General features: G+C 40.4%; 1 protein-coding gene across 4 annotated transcripts in view; it reads right to left on the reverse strand.

Annotated features, from left to right (window-relative positions):
* Positions 1–26376, reverse strand: part of PDZRN4 (PDZ domain containing ring finger 4) — a gene marked incomplete at its 5' end in the record, with an annotated part of 251105 nt that overhangs the window by 108972 nt on the left and 115757 nt on the right. Inside the window, one exon of one of the 4 annotated variants that reach the window (XM_081022322.1) lies at positions 4001–4327. The exons of the other annotated variants lie outside the window; for them this stretch is intronic. Coding sequence (XP_080878448.1) covers positions 4001–4069 — 69 coding nt within the window. Of the gene's footprint in view, positions 1–4000; positions 4328–26376 lie in introns of those variants that run through there. 4 annotated transcript variants of the gene reach the window in all.

Genomic DNA, 26376 nt, shown 5'->3' on the forward strand with positions numbered 1-26376 from the left:
AGCTGCTATAGAGCCATGCAGCAGGTACTTCTCTAGTTAGACAAAACAGAAGCTATAGTAACAGGGGAAAGGCAGAATAATAGGAAAAGGCACCTAGCACCATGAATGCTGCCTGTACATTCCTGATGAAAAAATGTGTGATTAAAAAGAAGGGTTTCACTTTATGGGAAATGGGACTGATGAACCAGCACAGGCAAGGATGATAGCCAAGGTAGCTAAGAGCCCATACAATTCGGGGACGCAGAAGGAGCTGTGGTCTAAACCACCGAGCCTCTTGGACTTGCCGATTGGAAGGTCAGCGGTTCGAATCCTTGCAACGGGGTGAGCTCCCATTGCTCTGTCCCAACTCCTGCCAACCTAGCAGTTCAAAAGCACACCAGTGCAAGTAGATAAATAGGTACCACTGTGGCAGGAAGGTAAACGCGTTTGCATGCGCTCTGGTGTCCGTCATGGTTTAGTCATGCTGGCCACATGACCTGGAAAGCTGTCTGCGGACAAACGTCGACTCCCTTGGCCTGAAGGCCTGAAAGTGAGATGAGCGCTGCAACCCCATAGTCGCCTTTGACTGGACTTAACCATCCAGAGGTCCTTTACCTTTTTACCTTTACCTGATAGCCAAGGTAGCTAAGAGCCCACACAACAGGGTCAATCCAAGACATAAAGATTAGGATCAGGCAGCCAGGAACTAGTTGAGAAATCTGTGGGACCTCAGCTTTGAATCTTTTGACATATCACTAACTTTTAGGGTGCTTTGGGCAGCCCTGTTTGTGAAAGGGTACAAAATTGTTTGCAGAATGGAAGAAATATATTGGATGGAAGAAAACACAACCCTGCTAGTGAGGCAGTCAAATTACATTCTCCCTCCTGATCAACCACACTTATTGGAAGGTGTGTTTGGGACAAAATGTGGAGAGGGATGTACATTCTGAATGAATTGAGACTAAAGCAATTTGGCTAAAAATTATCTGCAACTGGGTTTACTTCCAACCATCTGCCTGGCTTTACTTTCAACGGGATGCATATTTTGAGGCATATTCAAATACACAGCCTCCTCATTGACATTCTCACTCAACTAGGCATGCATAAATGGTATGTGACTAGAGTTAGCTAGATCAGGATGAAAGGCTGGACACACAGCTTTGGTAGACAATGAAACTTCCAATACAGTGTGGCAACATAGAAGTATTTCCACGTTTCCTAGGCAACAGGGGGAACATTTGCTCTCTACTACCATACAGACTGAAAATAATAGGAGTGTTTTCATTTACCTTCAGTGATGTCATAAAAGCAACCAAACCTTACTGGCTATATGACACCATGATATCATTATGTTCATTACGTGATCCCTGAATGGCTAAAATTGTGCTATGAATTAGACAGAATCCCAGAATTGGCAACATATTAGGGCTGTGGTGCAAAAAACAAACAAACACAAAGCACCTCTCAGATGGGAGTTTTCTCAACAGGGTTTGAAAAGCAGACTTTTAATCAAATCATAAATTGACCTTTGTGAAAATTCTGCATAATGCTCATTTTGACAACTATGCTCACCACATTTAACCTAATGTCATATTAATGAACTATTTCCAGCTGCAAATTGTTTAGTAAATGCTTATTGTGCATTTCTCACATCAACTTTGAATCCTTATTCCTATTTTATAGATGTAAAACTAAAGGGGGCATCGGTTATCCAAGACCATACTCTATGGCAGAGTTTGGAACTGAAACCAAGTCCTTCAGATACAAGTCCACAGACTTGGACATACAGTTGTAAGAAAGAGAATGTGGAAAAAAACAGAACTGCTTTCTTGCAAATAATACAGCTCACATTAGTCTCATGGCAATATTAGCATTTTTGTTTTTGTATAGCAGAATGGAACATTCTTTTGTGACAGCAGTTGCTAGCGGGGAACACTTCTCTAAAATATGCTTGATTTGACATGTGATCATAGAGCTGCATATATACTGGAGCAAAAACAGAAACTAACTCAAAGATCCACATAGTAACAGCTAGAAAAAGGCATAACACTACAGTACTGCTTTCTTTAAAAGCCTTTATCAGTGACATTTCCCCCACAATCCAGAATGCAAAAAGCTGGAGGTTTGCCTGTATACTGCTCTCCTGGAAGACTCACACAGATTCTTCCAGGGATTATACCTTATCAGGTAAATACCAGGGTTAAAGTGAAAGTGGTAATTCATTTCCCTCCTCTGTCATTTCTTTATCATGAAAGCTGCAACCTCTGGCAGAGGAGGAAACAAACAAGTAAGAGGATGAATACCTCTGGAATCCCCCAACAATGGCAGACACTTTTGCATGCTTAAAAAGCTTTAGTATTCAGTGTCAACTTCAAGCAAATTTCACAAAAATGTACTTAACATATCCCCTAGCTCCAATGTAGTTAAGATATTCCTTATGAAATTCAGACGGAGGCTTGATCTGTTTTCTTATAGCATGGTCTGGCTTCTTTGATCTGCAGTACTGTAATCTACTGAGCTATTTACATTTTGTATTTTTAAAGGTCTCTTTGGCTACTTGCAGTCGGAAGGGAGGAGGATGGGAGGAGAGAAGTGCTACTTTCCTATTCCCTATCTTGCAACTGTCAGGGAAAAAAAGCAATGATGGAATTACTTCTAAACTGAAGGAAAGTGTTCCACCTAGAGTCCATTTTCTGAGCTGAAAGCAACTGACAGGTTATCTGCCTTCGGATGCTATTTTTAGTATTTGGGAAGTACTTGATTCTTTGTGGGGGGAAGATGGTATTAAAAAGAAGCAGAAATATTGTCCCTGGTTATAATTGACAATGTTAATCTTCTTTTTCCCCTCCATGGTGATAAAAAAGTCATTTTTATATTTAATTAATGCAGGGGATCGTTTTGGAAACTGGCTAATGAGGCTCTGATCACATTACCATGAAAATGTGCATTAACTCTGCAACTGAGGAGGATGTTTCATGTGTAGAGAATCCACTTTGTAATTAGTCCACTGTGAAATGAATCATGTCAGGAAGAATTTGAAGGGGGGGAAATAGAAGAAAAACAGTAGGCAATGGGTACTTAGTCACTGCTGTGCCAACAGACCACCAACATTCTACACTGTTTTGTCCTCAATCCTTAGCTCGTCATCTACAGCGCAGTCAAAAACTGGAAGTGTTCAGCCTCTGTCAACAGTGACATGCCAAAGCATGGGAAAATTACAAAGAGGAAGAGAACAGATGCTGAGGCACTAAACTTTCATCTGCCAGATCTCCAGAGCAAAAGCCAAATCAAAACGAAATCCACACAATTCAAACCTGGGTGCAATAGGACTTGTGCAAAATTACAGGCTAATAGGGTAACATTTATTTCCTTCATCTCTCCCTTCTTATTCTAAATGCACAAGCCCGTGTTATCGGATTACAGAAATATTCCTGCTGTTGGGACACAGACTTAAGTAAGCACATGATAAATCAAGCTCTCTGACTAATATTGAGGAACAGTACAAAGGACAGAGTAACGACCGATAAAAGCATCCTTTAAAATCAGGCAGCTCAACCCCTATTCAAAACGAGAGAAAGAAAAATAGCTCTGATAATTTACTGTTAAACAAAACAGTCATTTCTAATTAAAAAGAGCTATCTCTATAGCCTTGGTAGCACATGCTAAGCCATAAAACTTCCTCCAGTAAACTTCTTGAAAACACTTGAGACCCAAGTGCTGGCAAATCCTACCTGTTAAATCCTAACAGCTGCAAAAGTGTCATCTGTGTAACTGATAGAAAATCCACTTACCAAATCTAAAGATGCACATTACGATATGGTTCAATGATAACGCATGTCTCTGGCTGAGAATTTGGCAAAAAAAGATGTGCAGCAATTTTTAAAAGAAACACACAGGGAGTCAAATATGCAATCACACACACACACACCAAAACACAAAATCAACACCCCCTCATTTTCACCAAGTGCTTTGCAAACAGCACAAAATTACAGAGCTTCTTACAAAAACCTTCTGCACTCACCTGGGAAACTTCATAAAGCAGTTTGTAGTGTTCCTCCCTCTTTTGAAAACTGCACAAATTGCAACCCATTCTAGTAAGAAATAATGAAAGAGCGAGGCTTCTAATTTCCCAAGGACTGAGAGGCAAATGCACTGACAGGGAAGCACCCTCCAGACTTGACTACTGTTTTTCATCAGTCTCTCCGGTGCAGGAACACAGACACGCCACTGTTAGCTGGAAGCACAAGCCAGGGTAGTGTGTGTAAGCAGCAGCATGCTCTTCTTCTTCTTCCCCAAGTATCTTACACTCACGTATACACACAGACATACACAGAGTTTCATCTCAGTTCGCAGCAACACTCCCCCTGTCTCTGCATCAGTGCACATGACTACACAGATTCCAGCTCATGAATATTAATAGAGCCTCATTGATTATTTATGACAGAACGTGTTAGCAGGGAGGGGTGTCATAGCTGCCGCTGATAACAGATGAATATTTACTAATTAAGAAGCAAATGTACTGTGGTTAAACAAAATACACGTGCCGCTAACACTTTTGTTTATTAAAGGTGGAGCTCGTAAGGGGTACCTTTTTCAAACAACAGCAACAACATTTGCCCTTTACCTTTAGGATCAAAGGGATAATATGCATGAGTAGTTTGGGGAAAACATTTTTGGGTTAGGACAGCTCTCCAGCATGGGCAATACAATTATGGCACTTGTTTTCAAGTACATGTTTATTATCCCCCCCCCCCCAACTTAATGGGGGAAAAAATGGTTATTTTTCTTAACAGCTGAACCAAGCAAGACAGAAAAAAGAAAATAAATCCAGATGGTTGTACTACATTCTTTATTTGCGTAGTAGTATCAGATCTGCCAAAATACTAAAATTAGAAGGAAGTGTGTTCTAACATTCTGCAATACATAGATGTACCACTTCTAGCATTTATAACTCACTTGCTCGTGAAGATCTCAATGTCCTCTTCTATTTACAGTATTTTAATTCACTCTGCATATATGTGTATCAAACATGCACATATATAATAATACATATATCCAAATCTTGTACCATTATCTCCAGTACATTCATTTGGAAGCAGCACCCATTGATTTTAGTGGAATGTACTTCTATCAATCTGAAAGATTGCACGGTCACCTGTAAAAGAGCCTATGGAAACTTGTCTTCCATGCATGGTTTGCTCGCCTGGATGCAGAGCTGCATGCGAATTATGAGGGGGAGGAATCCCATCAATACTTTTGCAATTCAGTGGTATAAATGCTATTGTGTCATATGTGCATCACTACTAAGATAGTTGATACTGTCACCTTTGATCAGCTGTATGGATTTGAGAGATGGCCTTATAAGCACCTTCTTTCCTTCTGTCTTCAACAGGTGATCAATGCAGTTAAAAGCTGGTTTGGGGGGGTTGTTTTTTTTTAAAGAAAAATCTGTTCGCTAGTAGTGAAGATCTTTGGACTGGGCCCAATGGAGCTGTAATGGCGGTGCAGAAATGGGGGTGGGGTGGGGGAAATAACCTGAAAGTTAATTTCTGCTGAAATCAATGTGGCTTCCTTACATGCAACTTTAAAAAAAAGAATTGGGGTGCTAGATAAATAACTCTCCTAATCAATTTGCACAATGGGGCATAAATTTTTGAATAACCAGGGATGGAAATATAACTTTAATGTGAACATGAATTAAAGTAATTATGTATATGATCTTTATTTTTAAATATTAAAAAGCTTCTGTAAGAGCTTGCCACAAAGCCTAATTTTGCCATTTGTCAATTAGCTTTTTATAGCTCTATGGTTCTCTCTATTCGCATAAAAACAAGGACACATTTAAATGAAACTTAGATCTTTAAAAAAGTGCAAATTCATCACATTTAAATCCAATCCCAATGTCATATGTTATACAGAATGCAGCTCATAAGTGTACGTCTTAAAAAATAAATTCACATCATGTTAAAAATCTGGTCCTTTTCCATGACTTCTTTTGTTTAAAACCAGTGCTATCTGACACATTCACTAATTAAATATAGCTGGCTCTTGTTCTGAAAAGTCTTAAACTTAATGGGATGCCAGGTGGACTCTGGTGCAAAAAATAATTACTTTATAGCCAATGAAATCAGTCAAGTTAATCTTGACATTGGCTCCTAATATGCTTAATTGATAAAGTACTGCAGGGTTTTGTTTTGTTTTTTTTGTTTTTCAAAAAGTGCTTTGTAAAATGTGTGGGGTTTTTTAAAAAATCAATACTAGGAAATGATCCTAATGAGTACTAATTGTTAACAAATTGGCTTTGCATCTAGCAGCACCTCAAACACCACCAATGCAGCATGGAAAGCAGACCCACAGCCATACACTGCTTATCATTCCTTTCCCCTGAGATGTAATAATCCGATTTTCTGGGCCTTGATTTTAACCTAACTGGCTGGATCAAAGCCAGGGAGGGCAACCTATTTAGAAACAGCTTCACTGATGTCAATGTGGCATCACGGGTGTCAATATGGCACATGTAAGTACCACTATACAAATAATAAATGAACCTACGATCAGCTAAAAATGAAATTTCACCTGCCCAATAAATAAACTTAAAAGCTCATAGAAATAACTGCATGTTTTAGGTATGTATGTGTCAAACCATGCAAGACAGAAGCTGTGCCAGCTCTAAGCGTCAAGAATAAAATATGAAATTTCCCTCTGGGCCACATGTTCCCAAAGAAAGGTTGCCCCATAATCTTTATTTTAAGGAACGTGTAGATAGAACATCACGGGACGAGGGTGGCGCTGTGGGTTAAACCACAGAGCCTAGGACTTGCCGATCAAAAGGTGGGTGGTTCGAATCCCCACGGCGGGGTGAGCTCCTGTTGCTCGGTCCCTGTTCCTGCCAACCTAGCAGTTCGAAAGCACGTCAAAGTGCAAGTAGATAAATAGGTATCGCTCCGGCAGGAAGGTAAACGGTGTTTCCGTGCGCTGCTCTGGTTCGCCAGAAGCGGCTTAGTCATGCTGGCCACATGACCCGGAAGCTGTACGCCTGCTCCCTCGGCCAATAAAGCGAGATGAGCACCGCAACCCCAGAGCCGGCCACGACTGGACCTAATGGTCAGGGGTCCCTTTACCATTTTAGATAGAACATCACAGTCCAATAGAGCATGATTGGTCACAGGAAGGAACTTTTTGAATGCCACGGGCACAACTGACTCTGAGTGCAGGGCCAAAGCTCACAAAGAGAAATTCCGCTCACCTGGACTGTGGGCAGCAATTACGGTGCAGCTCACCTCCATCGCTAGGGCTCCTTTCTCTGCTTCCAATGGCTGATGGTTGAAGCTGTGGCCTCTCCCACCAGCCAGTGGGGTGGGAGCAGTTTTTAATTTAGCCCGCCAATGAAATTTACTCATCATGGGTGGGCTCAGGAGCCTGGCACAGTTGAGATGGAGCTGAATGAAGAATCCTGCAGGGTCTTCATTCTGGTCTGCTTCCCAGGCATAAATTAAGCCCACCACCGAGGTGTTTCTGTCCATACACCCAGAAGGGGGTGAGAGGCCACAGCTCTCCTCAAGGCGGTGAGTAGAATGTTGTATTATTTTATTGTTGTTAGCCACCCTGAGCCCGGCTTCGGCTGGGGAGGGCAGGATATAAAAAAAAAAATATTATTATTATTATTTCTTATTATGGGCTGCTCCTATTTGATGTGTGTCACACGGCAGTCCTATCCCAGGATCAACTCCCAGGTTAGCAGTCAGCAGGCAAGCTGACTGATTCTAGAAACACCCAGTGCCTGAGCCAAAACTCACATCTGTAATCCATAAAGTTGTGGCCTATTATAATCCAAGAAGTTGTCCTGAGATTCCTTTCCTTCGGCTATCATGGCACCCCAGCGGCAGGCTCACTGTGCCTGGGCACACAACTGTGCTTAACTTACAGCAGCTGTCCCATTCTCTTATTTATTTGTACAGTGGTACCTCAGGTTACAAAGGCTTCAGGTTACAGACGCTTCAGGTTACAGACTCCGCTAACCCAGAAATAGTACCTCGGGTTAAGAACCTTGCTTCAGGATGAGAACAGAAATCGCATGGCGGCAGCAAGAGGCCCCATTAGCTAAAGTGGTACCTCAGGTTAAGAACAGTTTCAGGTTAAGAACGGACCTCCAGAACGAATTACGTTCTTAACCCAAAGTACCACTGTATAGCACTCTTCAATTAAAAATGTGTAAGATAGTCCACAATTATTTATAACCCCCCACAAAAAATACCAATGTAACAGTTAGGAACAATATAAGGTAGTTCTAAAAACTATCATGGCAGGATTTAAAAACAAAAAAACAAAAAACAAAAAACCCCAGCAAATATTAAGAGCTTCAGAAAAGAAACAAACATGACACTTAACAGGTATAGGATAGGTACTAAGTGAAGCTGCATTTTGCACTAGATGCAGGTTTTGACTAGGCATCAGAAACATAATGTGCAGTGCAGCAATCCAATATTGTGGTTATCAGAGCACAAATTACTGTGGCCAGCTTATCCCTGCCTGGATAGGCTGCCTACTATGACCTTGAAATGGTGAAGGGCACTCCATGCCACTCAGGCCACTTGTGGTGCCAAGAGACAACAGTAGATCCAGAAAGACCCCAAAACTACAGGCCCACTTATTCAGAGGGAGTGTGACCCCATTGGCACCATTTACATATACTAAATTTTTTCTCCTCTAATGCTTGAAATATTATTTGGAATATAAAACACGAGGGCATAGAACTTACTTGTGCTACTACCACTATTAACTTCCTCCTCCCCCCCCACCCCCCATGGGTGAATCCAACTAAGTTCTGTTCAGAGCAGACCAACTGAAATGGGACCAAGTTAGTCATGTCCATAGCTGTCAACATTTCCCTTTTTTAAAGGGAAATTCCCTTATTCCGAATAGGATTCCTCGCAAGAAAAGATAAAAGTTGACAGCTATGGTCATGTCCACTAATTTCAATGGGTCATATGACTAGCACTGGATGTAACCCAATTATTTCACTCAGTTTTCATTATGTCTGTACCTGTTTCATTTGAGCTGCTTCCAACTTGACAAATCTCTTACCAATAAAACACATGTGAGGGAAAGATACTGTAAACTTTCCATAGATCCATATGTACACAATATGGAAATTTGCAGCTGGTTGGGGCTACCTAATTTGTGCATTTCATGAATATGGAAAACACAACCGATACGTGTTGGGACCAACTTGGGTTATCCTCCATGGAAATGCTTTTCATGCAGGAATTTCATCACGTAGGGATGAAATTTGTTATGTAGGAATACTTCCTGTAGGCATCTGATGAGCCACTGTGAGAATAGAATGCTAGACGGAGCTTTTGGCCTGATGCAGAATAACTTTTCTTATGTTTTGTTCTTATGTTCTTAAGCGGCCTTTCAATTCTGACATATGTGCTCCATTCATTTATCTACCCTTGGCTTATACAAAGCAGAGGTTTTGTTTTCTATTTACAGATGTCTAATCGGCTGAGGATCCAAGTCTGAGAAAAATTATTTCTTAAAGAAAAATATTGTATGATATTCTGAGGTTCATCAAAGATGCTGTTTTCATTACATGTATGCTCAAAGCTACTAATCCACTTATGTAAGGATGCAAACACTGAGGCGTATCATAATTGGATTAAAGATTACATTGAAAATACTGCATTTTAACAAGTCCTTTCCTTTCCTTTTACAAAAGATATTAAAACACAATCAACCACTTTGTATTCAATATGCAATTCGAAGAGGAATGAATTATTCAACAAGCTTCCTGATTGAGCAATTTCTTCTCTACGTCACCTCTAATGTGATGTCACCTCAAAGGTCCATCAAAGCATAGAGGCAAACTAAGAACCAGCTAAGAAAAGCACTAAAACTCCTGAAGGATAAAATTTAATTGCTTTTTTAATGCAGAAAGTGGTTTTAACCCCAACAAAAAAGTGAATTTCTTATGTACTAAGCAGCAGTGGCTTATTCTGTCATGTTTGCAGTCAAAATGATGAGGCGGCTTGTACTTCTTGAATAATTCTGATTATGTTTTATTACACTGTATATCTTGAACACATTTACTCCTGTAGAAACACTGTCATTGTTCAGCCCAATCTTTTGAAGGCTTACTTGGAAGTCCCGTTTGTTTTATACAGTATAACCAATTGTTTATGAGACCAAGTTTTAACCTCCTGATTTACATGTGGCCATTATTTAATTGCCTTTAAAATCTGATATATTTCATATTTCAACTCTTTTTTCAAAAAAACGTGATAGCAAATATATTTTTTAAAAAGATTGCTACTTCCATAAACATTAAAACTGATTATTTTTTTTTGAATTTTGATGCCCCTCTTTTGAAGTATAATGCTCTTAACTGAAGTCTTAACTGAGCTATGTACACTTTTGTTCAAATAGGCAGTTAATTATTACATGTGGCCTCAAATGAAGAAACATAGATGAAGGCACCTGTTTGTTTATAGAAAGGGTACTACTGCATGCCTCACTCTTATATATTCACCTGGTTTGCACGTTACAGTCATCCAAACCATGGGTTAGCTGAATGTGCAGGCTTCTGAGGAGAAGACCATGACCACTTTGATCTTCCCTGGGGTTTTTGGGCAGCAGCTAAGCCATGATTTGGCTTAGTGTATCATCTGACCTGGGATCACAGTATCTCCTCTTTAACCATGATCTTTAGCTAAGGTACATCCTAGGGTTCACTTAGGGTGAAGGAGGAAAGGCCTTAACAACACTCTAAAGCAAATCTTGTCTTAGCTGGCATCCCACACTGACCAAAATAGAAATGGCTGCAAATCCATGGTGTTTAAATACAAGAGTATATCATTAAATTATAAATGGAATTATGATCATTTCTGACTGCAGGCTGGAACATTATTATATACAGACTTCTATGTATTCAGATCTAGAGAATAGGCATGTGGACAGGAAAAAATGGTTTTAAATACAGTGCTTTCGATAGCTGCCTCAGCTTGGGAACTGGACAACATTGTGCTTCATTTTGGGTCTGAGGTAAATCCTTGCTTTACTTCATATTCTGAAGCTTCATATGACCTGGCAATGAACTATAATGGGGAACTCAACAAATGTCCACAGCTTTTTCCTTTTCTGACAGAAGTTGATGGCATTTGCCAGCTTCATACTCTGTTCTGAAGGGATGACACCCCTAATGTTTCAGATATATAGTCCAAGAGGTTAGACACAAAGAGCAATAAAAAAATATGTTTAAAAATAGGATGCAAGAGGTTGAATTTTAGGAAATTTTTGGTCTGGATAGAAATAAGGGCATGTCATATAAGCAGAATGCAACCAACAACTCGACAAGCCTCTGTGAATGTTGCTGTTGCTGCTAAGAGACAGTCAACTGGCAAAGACGAGTGAAAGCAGTGAAAGAGTTTCTGATACGTCAATTTAATTTCTCTCCTATTGTGACTGGAGTGCTGTTCCAAAACCAATCCTTGCCTGGGTGCTACTAGTGCTGTCCCTCTCTACTTCCCCCATGGCTGGCATTTTCCTTTTATGGAGAGCTTATGGGAGGTTAAAAAATGTGTCAAACCTGGCTTGCTAAAGGAAATAAGGCAACCACAGGAGGCAGGTCTGAAGCTTTGGAACCAGCCTGCTTCAGTCTGGACAGGTTTCCCTTGATTTCGAGGGAATCCAAGTTATCGCCAAAGCAGGCTGCTTTGCCTCAGAACTGGTGCTTCATCCAAAGTTAGTTCAAAGTCCTAACAGAGATTTCAATAAGCAGCTTATCTTTCATATTTACCTTTTACAAACATCTTCATATCATGCAGATATTATGCAGCTCTGTTCAGATGAGAACTTTTAGAAGTGGGGGAGTATCTCAGATATAATATTAAAGCAACTGATTTTCTCTTTAAGGGGCACCTCTGTATGGATGACTGAATACCTGAGAAACTAGATCACTATTCTCTGCATTTTGGCCACTGACGACAATGTGAGCACATCTGGAGCAATGATGTACTTATTCCTGCCCTCCTTAATACTAGCTAAAGTGCCAACCAATGGCTATGGCCAGTTAGCAACCAATGCACAATAGCATATTGTATGGTACCATTATCTATCTATCTATCTATCTATCTATCTATCTATCTATCTATCCAAAAAGCTTCCCAGCTGGCTACTATTTCCTTCAGGAGCAGGGCAGCTGAAAAGGGACCCATCCAGTTATACAAGATGAAAAACGATAAACTTCAAAACTGCTTAAATACTAAAGACTCAGAAACAAGCCCAAACTTTAAGCAGGTTACACAGAGCAGACCCTGGAAGTTTAGGATTATGTGGCAAAGGTTTCTTTGTGCATGCAGAGACATGTATGTGCTTTCAAACAGATAATCCCACAGTATGAATAATCCAAAGTGTTTTTTGCCAGATGCCTTCTTTATGGCCTTTGGCTTCCTAATGTGGGCGCAGCCCTGAGGATTTTTATTTTTATTTTACATTGTCTGGGGTGTGTGTGTGTGCTTTATATAGGTAATTGTGAAATTATATTTTTAAAAGATAGCGTTAGTAATCATAACAATTGTAACAGAACTCTACAAAAGAAATTGGCACTGGAAGAATAATTTGATGACATCATAAAAGCCTTATAGCTAATTTTTAATAATAATTATTATTTATTTCTTTCATTTCTATCCTGTCTTTCTTCCACTGCAGGGCCCAAGGTGGCCCACAAGGTGAATTAAAAACAGATACAGCTAAATAAAACCTACCAATAAATTATAAATATATGTGTGTATTTTTAAAAAATTAAGTAAGTTATATTAAAACCAGCACTGAAGCAAAACAACTTGAAACACTGCAATGGACTTCCTTAGCTTGAAAGTTCCAAACTGTCTCTGAGTGGCAAGCGGGAGAGTGGAGGGGGGTTAACAAAATGTAATTTGCTTGCCAAAATATAGGAACACCAAGGACACTGCCAAGTCTTTGAGAGCCTTCAATAGACACCAAGTGTAAGAGCATTTTAAGACATGCCCTTCCTCTTAGATACACCAATACTACTGCCAACTCTTTGAGAGGCTTCAGCAGACACTCATATTTCAACACAAACAGTCTAGATCTCGGGTTAAAGGGAAATAAAAACATTCTGTTCTTTCATGCCTGGTTATGACTTTTTGTCACTTTAAAACTAATATGACACGGTATATAGGGCTGCAAGACAAAATTCGGTTTCCAGCTAATAACTGAATAGGATGATGGATGGATGAGAGGCACAGTGCAATACAGCGGAGAGGAACTGTGCAAACAGTTTAAGTATCTTGACAGCTGGCTAGTTTGATTTAAAATTACAATTTGAACGGAAATCAACTCTTATTTCTTGATGGTCATTAAAAAAGAATTATGTGTGCCATTCATTTTGTTGTCGTCAACAAAAACATCCTGCAATGATCAAAGACTAATCTATCTCCTTCTACAAAATCCTCACAGCAGTAAAGGTTTGCTTCGTACACTATGTGGTTTTTTTCCTCAAAACCCTCATCACTGCCAGTGCACCTGCTTTCCAGAAGATCATTAGGTATAAATCCCAATGTACTCCAATCAACCTTGCTTTAGTTACCCTGCCGTCTGCTCTAGAAGAAAATTAATGTTATTAGACTCTTTTTTCCTCTTTCAAGATTGGCTGGTGTTTGGTTACTGTGCCAGCTGTCTAAGAGGTGCTGAGGTCTGTTCTACACTGACCCATCTTATTGTCTGGGCATCGCCCAAGTCCCAACATGCGAGCACTAAAACCGCAACTAAAGCCTGCACCAGCTGTTTAACTATTGTACAGGTACTTAGAGGGATTACAGCATTCTAAACCACAAGCTTGGCAGCGGATACTCAGCCATCAAAGAAGAGCTGTGCTGGCTCTTCCCACTAAGGCGCAACAGTGAAGCTGGGGCAAACGTACACAGAAAGCAGAAGAAGTCATAAGAAAGAAGAATTCACGTGGAGGCTCATAGGCTACAAATGGTGAAATCCCAATTGAAAAATACTTTTTGCTTTAATTAGAATTTCCCGTGAAAGGCAGAAATTAGCATAGCAAAGTTTGCTTCATTTCTGAACCAAACAATAGATCATGAATCTCTTTTCTCTCCTACTGAAACAAAGCCTTGTTGAGTTCAGAAGGGGGAATTTGTTACAGTCCAGTACTTCTAAGGCCAGGCATTTGCCAACGGTTGATTTCAGAGAGCAGAAGTTTGATTCATATCTACACCATATCTTGGGCATCCCGCCACCAATCTAACTTTTTCTCTTCAGCACTTCTGCCTCCAGCTCAAGGTTACTGCAATAATACTTCTTCTGTTTGCCATCTTTGTATTCTGCAATGAAATTGCTTCCTTTCATACACTGTTACGGACAAAATATAGCCACCAGGAAATACAGTAATCAAACTCAGACACCCAATACAAAGGATGATAACAGAAGGCTTATTAATACTCTTCATCAATTCTTTTTGGATTTTTGGGATTTTCAACTTTTAAAATACAAACTCGAAAGTAATGTAAAGAAGCCTGAAGGAAGAATTGTTGCCAGTCTATGAATTTACAAAGGCTACAAAACATGCTACAATAAACTTATCGAGTTTATTTCAGTATTGCATTTCCATTAACAACAAAAGTAGAACAAATACCAAAACAATTTATGTGGGATGCTGGTCATTTCAAATTTAGACATCTTACAACAGATACTGTCTGCCCAAAGATTTTCCCTGTTGATTTCAAGAAATTCTTCAGTTAAAAAGAGTTTTTACACTTATTCTCCAGTGTCTCCCTGTTGTCAATACCATTCATAAATAAATATGAGTCATAGCTGAGAAAAGAAGCAAGCCAGGAAAAGAGGAAATTCTCTCAGAGAGCCCTCTTTGAAATTCCATGTTGACTGTTCTTATTGAATTATGTTAGGGGGAAACTCATATATAGATAGGCAGGCAGGTGAAACTCTTTGTTGTTGTTGTTGTTGTTGTTGCCTTTTCTAGGCAACAAAATGCTATATTGCCAATGCAAAATGCAAGTTTGAGATGGTATTCTCATAACAAGGAAACTATTACCGCAATAGTTATAGGCACCTGCTGACTGTGCTATTGTATTTTTAAAACTGATTTTATCATAGATTAATGTTGGGGGCGTGGGTAGCGCTGTGGGTTAAACCACAGAGCCTAGGACTTGCTGATCAGAAGGTCGGCAGTTCGAATCCCTGCAATGGGATGAGCTCCCGTTGCTCGGTCCCAGCTCCTGCCAACCTAGCAGTTCGAAAGCATGTCAAAGTGCTAGTAGATAAATAGGAACCGCTCCGGCGTTTCCGTGCGCTGCTCTGGTTCACCAGAAGCGGCTTAGTCATGCTGGCCACATGACCCGGAAGCTGTCTGCGGACAAATGCCAGCTCCCTCGGCCCATAGAGCGAGATGAGCGCCGCAACCCCAGAGTCGGTCACGACTGGACCTAATGGCCAGGGATACCTTTACCTTTACCTTTAATGTTGGGGGCTTTGGGGCCGAAAAGCAGTATGTGAACATAAAAAGCACAACATAACATAGGAACAGTAATATGAAAGAACCCCTCATTTGACCATCCTTCTTCCCCCCCCCCAAAAAAAACTTACCATGTCAGAAAGAAGGCAAATTTATCTGTGCCTAAAAAATGTGTGTGTGTGTAGTGGATTCACAATAAAGCTGCACATAAATAGCTTATTGACATGGGGGAGGGGAAGTTCACCGAATTGGGGAAGGGCTGTAAGTTCAGTTTGCGTCATGTGAGACAATAAGATTTTGGGAGGGTGGGATTTAGTTATCAGAGAATAAAAACTCAGAAATGTGTATGCCACAGTTTTATATGTTTTATATGTAAAAGGAGAACTAAAATTGCATAAGTGGTTTATAAATTATATTTAAAAGGTTCTGTAGTCTTTCCTTTGTTTGTACAGACTCGGAGGAAGAGGAAGGACCAAAAAATTCAAACAGAAGAGGATCATTCCTCCACACACACCCCACTTGCCAAAAGGCCATTCTTTACGTGTAAACCAACTAAGCTGAATCGGTTTGATTTCCAATGTGCTCTTTCTTTCTTTCTTTTTCTTTCTGGACACTGGAGTTATATAGGTAAAGGTAAAGGATCCTGGGACGGTTAAGTCCAGTCAAAGGCGACTATGGAGTGTGGCGCTCATCTTGCTTCAGGCCGAGGAAGCCGGCTTTTGTCCACAGACAGCTTTCCATGTCATGTGGCCAGCATGACTAAACCACTACTGGCGCACAGAGGACCGTGATGAGTGCCAGAGAGCATGGAAACACCATATACTTTCCTGCCACAGCAGTACCTATTTATCTACTTGCACTGGTGTGCTTTCGAACTGCTCAGTTGACAGGAGCTGGGACAGAGCAATGGGAGCTCACTCCATTGTGCGGATTTGAACTGCTGACCTTCCAATCAGCAAGCCCAAGAGCCTCAGTGGTTTAGAGCACTGCGCCACCCATGTCCCCTTGGAGTTATATACGGTATATCAGCCTAACTCAACAAAATCTGTACTATAAATCCTATCATGTGGGACAAATCTGCCAAGATCTTGATCATCAAAACAAATTAACAGTCAAACGTGACATATGTAGCATATACTATATACAAGATATATTAGCACTAAACAAAACAGGTTGTAGCTCTGTTAGGGCTGCTGTGTCAACCAATGCATTTTCAAACAATATTTGGGGGTGCATAAAATGAGCCACTGAAAATAAGGATCTAAAGAAGTCTAGCATTCTGAAGAACAGCTTGCCATGATTATTCCCCCCCCCCCGTCGCCTTTTGCTGGCCATTGCTCCACGCATTTTTTGCAGCTTACCCTTGGCCCAATAATTGCACCCAGACCAAAGCTGGACACCAATTAAAGCACAGCTAGCAAATCCGAATCTTCCATAGTACCTAAAGCATTTGAATTGGTTCATTTTAAAACCATTTTCAGTCTATTGTCTTGCCATATTAGAGAACACTCTATACATTGAATCATTTACTTTATGGAAGAATAAAACACTAAAGATTGGCCTTTCCTTCCAACAATGAGTACTAACTAAATCACTAACTCATAATTAAGAGGAAGCGTAACTTTCCAAAATCCTGAAAAATACGCCTCTCTCGATATCTGGGTAAGATGCAAATTTGCTTAAAAGCATATGATTAACTGATTGAAAGGCAGATGATTAATCAACTAAAGCATATTTAATCGGTTGGTGGCCCTGGTTAATAGAGGAGTAAGAAAGGGGACCAGATGGGATGGTAGAAGGGAAGAGAAATCAGTCTGAGGCATGAAGAAAGGAATGTGGGAAATGGTGCAATGACTGAGGGGCTGAGAAGGATGAGGTGCTGGAGAGAAGACTAATGAAGTACTTGTGATGAGGACAAGAATGAGGAGGAGAGGCTCAGGGAGGGAAATGGGATGAGAGAGCCCAGACAAACTGTGGGAGGGGGGAGAAAATATGTGAGGAAATGAAGTAAGTCACCAAGGTGAAATATAGCAAAATTACAGCGTGCTCTGCCCAGAGTGAGGCCTGCTATTTGCTTGACATCTCTCCTACTTCCACTCCAGGAAAGTAGTAGAACCAGAAATTGTACTCAGTCTTGGTGGGCTACCATACATAGCTAGGGGGATTGGTGGGTTACAAGATGCACAGGCCTTGAACAACTGGAGAGAAAGAACAAGCTCAAGGGTACAAGGCATGCCAACAGTCTAATCCTAGTGAAGACTTCGTGACAGGTCCTCAGGAGGACATCTAGTCATTGAATGCTCAGCAGTTAATCTTTCCAGGATACTCGTGGTTTTAAACACAAGCCTGGAACAGCTGTGTCTATTGTACCGCAGAGCACAAATAAGCCAGAATAACTCTGTCACAGGTTTAATTGATTTTTTTTTTGTCTTTCATGCCACTTCAGAAGTCATCCTGATCAATGCTACTTCACACTCTCCCGTCCAAGTTTTACTGCTCTAGGCTCTGACCAAAAATAGATTCATCAGACAAACACCAAGGGAGGCAATAATATATCTTGTGCAGAACACTGGGGCTGTCACATTACAACTCCCCTCTTTCCCCTCTTCTGTTGCATTGAGCGAGGGGAAGAGGGAAGCTGGATTCATGGTTTTAAAAGAAGCACTAGTGGTGGAAATGGATGTTGTGTATTTATCCACTCATATTAAGTATGGAACAGGCAGGCTCTGTGCGTGCTCCCTGTAGTGCTTTTGCAAATTTGTTTCCCTTCCATCTTCCAGCAGATGACAGAAAGTAGCAGTTACTAACAAATGCTGTTTGGGGGTGCGGAGCACAAGATCTAAACAATAAATAATATACGTCTCTATATTTCTCAGTATTCATATACCTCCCTGAACACCTTGACAAAGGTAAATATCATTATCCCCGGAAGACAACAGGGGAAGTAATGAAGGTGCTGAAACCTAAAGGCCAGATCAACATGCTTCTGTGATAGCCTGAAATGCAGTCAATTGCAGCAAAATTTATTCCACCCTATTACACCAAACAAAAAAAATTCAGAGCCATTTCTTTGAGTTTAAAAAAGGGGAAAGGGGCAGTTGGACTGCACACAGATAATATTTTGATATGCAACACATCTTCACTTCTACTTGTGTGGCAACAAACATATGGCTATTTACTTGCAAATCCTTATGATCATTCTACTTGTCAATGTTAAGACCGCCAAAAGGATTTAAGCACACAGGCAGCATCAGAAGAAAAAAACTAAAAGCACCACCAACAACATAGTTTCAAAATGAAACACATACAATCTGAGCATCAGAGCTGGGAAAAGAAACCCTGTTTAATTAATAGTCCTGGACAAATAAAAAGATCTTCCGGTGCCAGAAGGACATCAGCATCATGGTCAGGCTAATCATTCTGGGGAAGGCACTCTATAACCTGAGCACCACAACAGAAAAGGCCCTTTCCCCATCACCCTCACAAAAACCCTGTGGAATAAACTGAGCTGGAAGAGAGCAACTGGCTCAAAGGCCAGCCAGTGAGCTTCATGGGTGAGTGGGAATTTGAACCCAACTCTCCTTGCTCTGTTGTCTAACATTACATCACACTGGTTCAGTTTAAGCATCACATATACCCTTACATATATGCCACCATCAGAAACTCATCTTATTACAAAAAATATTCAACTGAAATCAGATCTAAGGCTCAGCCTGGATATGACACGAGAGCTCTGTGTTTGGAGCTCATGATATGATTTTCTACCTCACAAAGCAAACATGTGGAAGTGTAAATTTGGATACAATTTGCATACTTTTATCTCCCTGCTCACACTGCTATTAGCCAAGGAGGAAAATACAAGCTTGGTGTAAGAGCTTAATTCTGTATATTTTTCTGTCTTCGGCTAATGCAGGAGTGCAAGCTAAATCACGGAATCAGCACAGTGACAAAATACTAAAGCACATTTCCCACATGCTATGGTCCCAATGCAAAATGAGCTCATCATGTCGGTCTTTTGAGGAAGTAAAACCAAAGCTTGCATACTACATCTTGTTTGTGTCCAGTTTTGTCTGAGCTTGAGGCTTATGATAGAAGCAGAGAGCAGACAGGAGGAACAGGACCTTGGACAGCTCCAAGAAACCCTGCTAAATCATCTTCAGCCACAGAAGATTAGGTCTATGCATGGAGGTCCTGAAGCGTTATGTAGATTGGCCAGACATGCAATGTGGTAGGCTATGTCTTCCTGGAGGCAACCAGCTGGATGATTATAGGGCCCTCACATGGCATTTAGTATGACTTTTGCAAGGCTGCAAAGATAGAGGGCCTACAGACAGCTCATCCTTTGAGACAGAGAACAGTGGTAGAGCTTTGTCCACCATCTGAGAGGGCCCTGATCAAGGCACATGTGGTTCTCTCTCCCCTCTCCCAATGACGTAGCCTGAATCTGGTTCTCATCAGAGTCCTCTGCCACACACTGCAAGCTCCTTGGGCCATGACACCTTGACCCCAAGTTGCACATAAAATCTAAGGCCAATAATGAAATGGTCCAACCAGAAGGTTGTTGTTCAGGACTTTATTGATCATGTAACCTCTGTCACCCACAGGCCTACTTTGATGGCTTCCAAGAAAAAAATAAGATAGGACGTTCTGTGACCGAACTTAATTTTACAAAAAGTGATTTCTGAAGTGCCCTTCTATTTGTAATTCCCCTCCTCAGGGTAAAATGAGGCATAGAAATGAGGGAAGAAAGGAATTCCTTTTAAAAATCTTCAGAGACACAAATGATGTGATCCTACTAAATAATTTCTGTAAGATAAAAATTTCCCCTTGCACCTAAAAAATAAAATAAAAATTATAGCATCCCTATAATTTCTCACTTGGAAAATCTTTCATTCTGGCCTGCTGTCAATTCCAGTTCTTTCCTGTCTGAGTAAATCTCCTAAACCTTGCTTCATACATTCAGTTCCTATTGACATATATTCAGTTCCTATTGAGCTCAAAATGCTGTGAAATGAATTCTCAACCTTCATAAGTCTTCAAATTGCAAACCCAACTGGGACAGCTATTAAATGAAGCATGCAAACAAATATTACTTCAGCAACAAAAAATATGGTTTCTGGCAGCACTTCTTAAGGTTCCATCAACAGGCGGCTCTGCACCGACTCAGGTTATGGCCTTTTTTGTGGTGGCATCTCGTTTATGAAATCTCCTCCTTTTTCGAGTTATGGTTGTGTCCCTCACTGATCTTTCAGCATCACCTCGAAACCTATCTTTTCGCACAGACATTTGTGGAAGGACTGTAAGCCTAGGCAGGACTATTAATATGCTTGCTGCCAAATTGTTTTAATGTTTATTTATTTAACAGGATTCATATATCATTGTAAAATCCTCTAAGCAGTTTACATATGCTTTAATCTTCTTTAATTTAATGTTAGCATTGTTTAACTTTTGCCATTTGTACACCACCCTGAGATCACACAGCATGAAGGATGGTCAAAAAGTACCATATTATTATTATTATTATTATTATTATTTTGAAGCTGAATTCCAGTACCTCCTGAGCAACACAGCCTGTATGACACAGTGTAAGGCGAAATCAGCGCTATACCTCGCAAATCAATATTTGCCTACTCGAGAAAAGGGATAGGAAAAAGCTTGACCTTAGAGCAGAGTTCAAGAGGAGTCAATTAATTGTTTTGTTTGTTTATGTTAATTGCCTTAATATAACATTACAAAACTACTAATTTTCAAAATCATTGAATGTTCTGAAGTACTAGTTTAATTTTATAAGGTTTTTGCATTCTCTCATGCAGAATCGTGAATAATGATTGAACCACTCAACATACTACTTAACTCAGATTTAGAATCCTGGCAAAAAAGAAAAAGAAAAAGAAAAGAAAAAAGACTAGTTCACACTGTTATCATAGGATACTGGGAATTAAGATATACCTGATGAGTGCCAATTTGGAAATGATCACTTTGCTTCTGCACTTGAAAGTCTGATTTCAAATGTATAATTCCAGTAAAAATACTTAGCTTATCTTTGTGAAATAAGTACTCCACACAGTCTACCTTAAATAATTCCCACTTTAGTTTACAGTGCTTTGAAAAAAAAAATCTTCCTTTCTGAAAATATTACCAGCTCATGTTTTCCTCTAAACATCTAAGGACTGCCAAGACAATTACAAAATTATATTTGCCTGGGTACTTAACCAAGAGCTCCATCACGAAAAACCATATGAATAAACTCCTGACTCCTGTGAAATAACTGTTTGTAAAGTCACTGGGCGCATGTTTTAGGAATTTTAATTACAGTTCTGATTGCTTTACATTCAAAACACAACATTCAGGTAATACAGCCTTTATGATGATAAGCAGTTTAATTAGCAACGTAAGATAAGACAAAAATGCCTTTTAAAGTTATTGAATTTGTTCATGCTGGTCATGTGATAACTTTAGCACACAGTTTCCCTTGGTAGTCTAAAAATGTGAAATGCTAATTCTTCCTCAACCTTTGTTTCCATACACTGTAACAACTGCTTTTTATGCCAATGGGTTCGCTCCCTGTTGTGTGTGTCAACACCACACTTATAATTAGATTGCAAATCTCAGCCTGTCTTTAATCTTTTTGCCAGTCCAAACAAATAAGTTCTGCTTCATACACCTCCACTGGCAGAACAGTGCAAGACAAGACGCAAATGTTGCATTCTGCCAATAGTGTGCTTACCCCTTTCAAACAAACTGTCTCAGAGGATAGCCATTGATTTCCTCGTTATTATGAACATGAAATTATTGAATGACAGATGATAGAGTGTTAGGTCCTACAAGTATATTCCCAAATGAGTTATCTAGCCAACGTTGTCATAGCAACAGTGCTGTTTGACAGAGCTTATATGACAAAGAACTCTCTTCTCAGGACTGCTACAAAACAACACAGTGCTTTTTTTTGTTTGTTTACTTTGTACCCAAATCTGCAAATGGTGGAGCAGGGGCACTAAATCTGCAAATGGTGCAGAAGAGCGCCTGAACATAGCCTATCTAAACCAGAGGCAATGGGTGGTTGCAGGTCAGTAAGCTTTCCAACAGAGGGCTATGCTCAAAAGTGGACAACTGTACTATTAACCAAGCTTGTTAATTCCCTAAAGTTAAATTAAAATATGAGACAGCACCAAGTCTACAGGGAATACATGTTGTGCACTGCAATACACAACTGACAGAAGAATTGGCAGGCAATGATCACATGTCACCCGTCACTTGCACCATGATGCATTAGTTAATTCCTTGCACACATTGCAAATGTGCCACAGGGACAACTTCTCATTCAACCTGAACTCTGCATTAGCTGACAAAAAGGTGCTTGTATATATGTATTGTTGTACGTCAACCCAATCTCTGGTGCAAGATTCCAGGGGTTCCAGGCACTTACCAGGGTTTGGTTTCCTTGGAATGAGGGGCAGCAGTGTGGTGTATTTAGGATATACTGTTTCTTTACACATCTATACAACCTGAGCCTACGATGGAGGGGCTCACAGCATTAACACCTCAAGAGGGTCTTGTTTTCCCCAGAGCCACAGCCTTGGATTCAAACAGGAATCAGGCATAGCTCTGTCTCTCACAACTGCCCAGCCTGCAGCTTCTAGCTCTCTCTTACACACAGCTCTCAGCTCTGCCCTTTGTCTTTCTAGCTACCAATCAGATGAAGGGAGGGAGGCCCACTCATTTGTGTTCTGGCACAGAGCCACTTCGTTTGTTCCCTTTGTTACTTAGAGAGCCACCAGCAAAAACTTATCTGGCTTTTCCAACAATGTGAAAGCTTGCTTAGGTTTTAACCCTTGCTGGATCCAGGGATTAGAAGGGACTTGGACATACAGTCTATCCCTCACCCTAAACTCACAACAGTATTTGTGACTCAGCAATTCTTGTTTTCATGCAATGTATGTAAGGAACTTGGGAACTCATTGGATGAAGGGCCCAATAAATATGGCATCAGAATAATGTTCTATTATTCCTTCAAGACATACAACTAAATCTGCCCCAAAGTTCCACCCTATCTACCTCCACAGATATAGCTAGGGGCCTCCACAACAGACCTGGCTCCCCACTGGTGGCGTTCTTCTCTGATACAGGCACCTCTGTCATTTTCTAATCTCCCCAGGCAACAGATTTGGGGGGTCAGGATTGCTCTGTAAATTTTTAAAGATAACCTTCATTGTCAGAAGGATGGATGATTGCTAATATTTTCTTTCCTAGCAGCTTGGTAATATGGAATATTAGCACATTCTCCTGCCATAGCTGTCTTCGCCCAGCAGGCAACTACCAGTGCAATCAATTATCAAACTTATTGCAACATTTCTTTATATTGAACCCGTCTATACCTTTCCTTTGGTTTTGCTTTGCAAATTACAACTGGAGTTAAGGGGACACAGCCTTGTCGTATTTTACAGCTCTGTGGCTTTTTATGGAGTGATACTGTTTTTTACGCAGCAGTACAGCTAACTAATTTTGTTTCACTTTGATGTTTATGGTCACACACAAGGCCAGTTTGCTGACTCTGAGGAAGACTCAGTGATAAAGAAAGAACTAATTGAGAATTAAGAATACAAATATGTAAGAAGCAGACCAAAGTAATATCTAGTCAAGAATTTTGTATCCCTCAGTGGCCAACCAGGCATCTACAAGAAGTCCCATCAGCAGACTTCTCTCCTGTTGTTTCCCGGTGGCAGGCATTGATCCTGGAGGCAACAGACAGGTTTTGGCCTTTTTAGTGGTGGCACCCACATTGGAATGAAATTAATACCCTCAATATGGCCCCAGTGGGTTTTTTAGGCAGGGGGTTGCTCTACTGTAAAATAAATCCAAGGCTTGAAATTCTCTTATACTTCAGTAACAAATTTTGGGGTTGGAGGAAATATCCACCGGATTACACTGGCTTTTGACCCACAAACAGGCTGAATGTCTTTTGTCACTTGCTTAAACTATTTATACTGCTTATGATATATTTGATCTAATTTGTAAGTACTGATCGTTCCTGAGTTAGTGACTGAATTGTCCACCATCCCTGTGTGAGATGTGGAGATGGGGTATGTGAGCCTGTGAACACACCGATTTTTTTCCACATACACACCCTTTGAACAGTTTGGGCATTTCCCCCAATTATATATATCCCTGCTCTAGAAATCACTGTTGCAATGCTCTGAAAAGCAAGGAATGTTCATGGAGCGGCATGCCCTTTAGTAATTCATCAAGGGGCAAACTTTTGCCAGAGATGAAAGCAATGCAATCTTAAACACGTTCACTCAGAAGTAAGTCCCAACGTGATTTATAGTGCAATCTAATACATGTCTGCTCAGAAGTAAACCCCACAGGAACATAGGAAAATGCCTTAACCAGAGTCAGTCCATCAGAAAGTATTGTCTATACATTGACTGGCGGCATCTTTCCAGGGTTTCAGGCAAGGGAGAGTCCCACACCCACCTAGAAGGGACTAATCCAGATGCTTTCTGCATGCAAAGCAGATGCTCTACCACTGAACTGGTACTCCCTGGTGCAGAATTTGGCAGCCAGGTTGCTCACTAGGGTAAGGCAGTTTCAGCATATAACACTGATCCTAGCTTGACTGTATTGGCTACCAATTAGTTTCCACGCCCAATTCAAACAGCTCAGGACCACAATACCTCAAGGACCACCTCTTCCCATATGAGCCAACCAGGACCCTGTGACCATAATCTGAGGTTCTTCTTTGTGTGTCTCCTCCACAAGAGGTCTGAAAGGTGGCAAGACGGGAATGGGCCTAGTCTTCAGTGGCTCTCTATTTGTGGAATACTCTCCCCAGGGAGGCTCACCTGGCGCCTTCATTAAACACCTTTAGGTACCAGGCAATTTTTTTTTAACAAGGCCTTTAGCTGATTAACATTCTATGTGTTTGTGGAAGCAGGGAATATTGGTTTGATTTTGTCTTTGTTATTGTTTTTATTATGTATTTCATGTTCTCATTTTTTTATTTTTACGTTGTGATCTAACCTGTGATATTCAGATGATGGGCGGTATACAACTTTAATAAATAATAATACCCTTCCATTACATTCAGTAGGGCTTTACTCCAAAGTAAGGGGGTATAGGATAGCAGCCTTATTGTCTGTTAATGTGTGCTTAGTACATGAAACATTTCCTTAGTCATTAACATAACAATTAAAGCCTGCAGGCCTAGTTCTATGTTAAAACCTAGGCTTGGCAAAAAAAATATGTGGCAACTGGCAACTGGTCTCTCTTGGAAACAGCGATGGCTCAGAGGAACAGAGGAAGATAAGGCTGCAATGAACTAACTAGGCAGGTTTGGTAGATGCTTTCAGGTATATAACATTTAACCTATATAATACTTGCTATGGTTCTTTTTTGGGGGGAGGGGGTTCCCCATTAAGCAACATCTGCTTTAGTAGCACTTTTACACAGCACTACCAATTAGAATAGGCTTTCAGTGCCTGCTTGGGTAAGTTGTTTTGTAAGATACAATAAACAAAGCACTGAGAGCATACTGAGAAACCAGGGTTTATACAGTGCCATTACCACCATTGTCATATTTCCACCTCCATTTCTCTTACTATGAATAGAGCTACAAACGTTTTAGGACTACGTGACAGTCCCAGAGAAATGGGAGAACATATGTAGAATATTTTCAAATGGAAAAGATTTTTCTTAAAAAAATAATCCTGAATTTCTAAAGTGTGTCTTCTGTTCAAAGTGTCCCCTTGATGCTTACGCAGCTGCGGCGCTAACCATTTAGCACAGATTACTCACCCATAGACGATAATAAGGCACTGCTGCATGTATATTAGTCAACAATTTCATATAAAACCCAATTACATGTTTTCTGTATCATTCCCTGACTACCCACTAAA

This window comes from Podarcis pityusensis (assembly GCF_964106645.2).
Source record: "Podarcis pityusensis genome assembly, chromosome: 10".
NCBI classification, from domain to species: Eukaryota; Metazoa; Chordata; class Lepidosauria; order Squamata; family Lacertidae; genus Podarcis; species Podarcis pityusensis.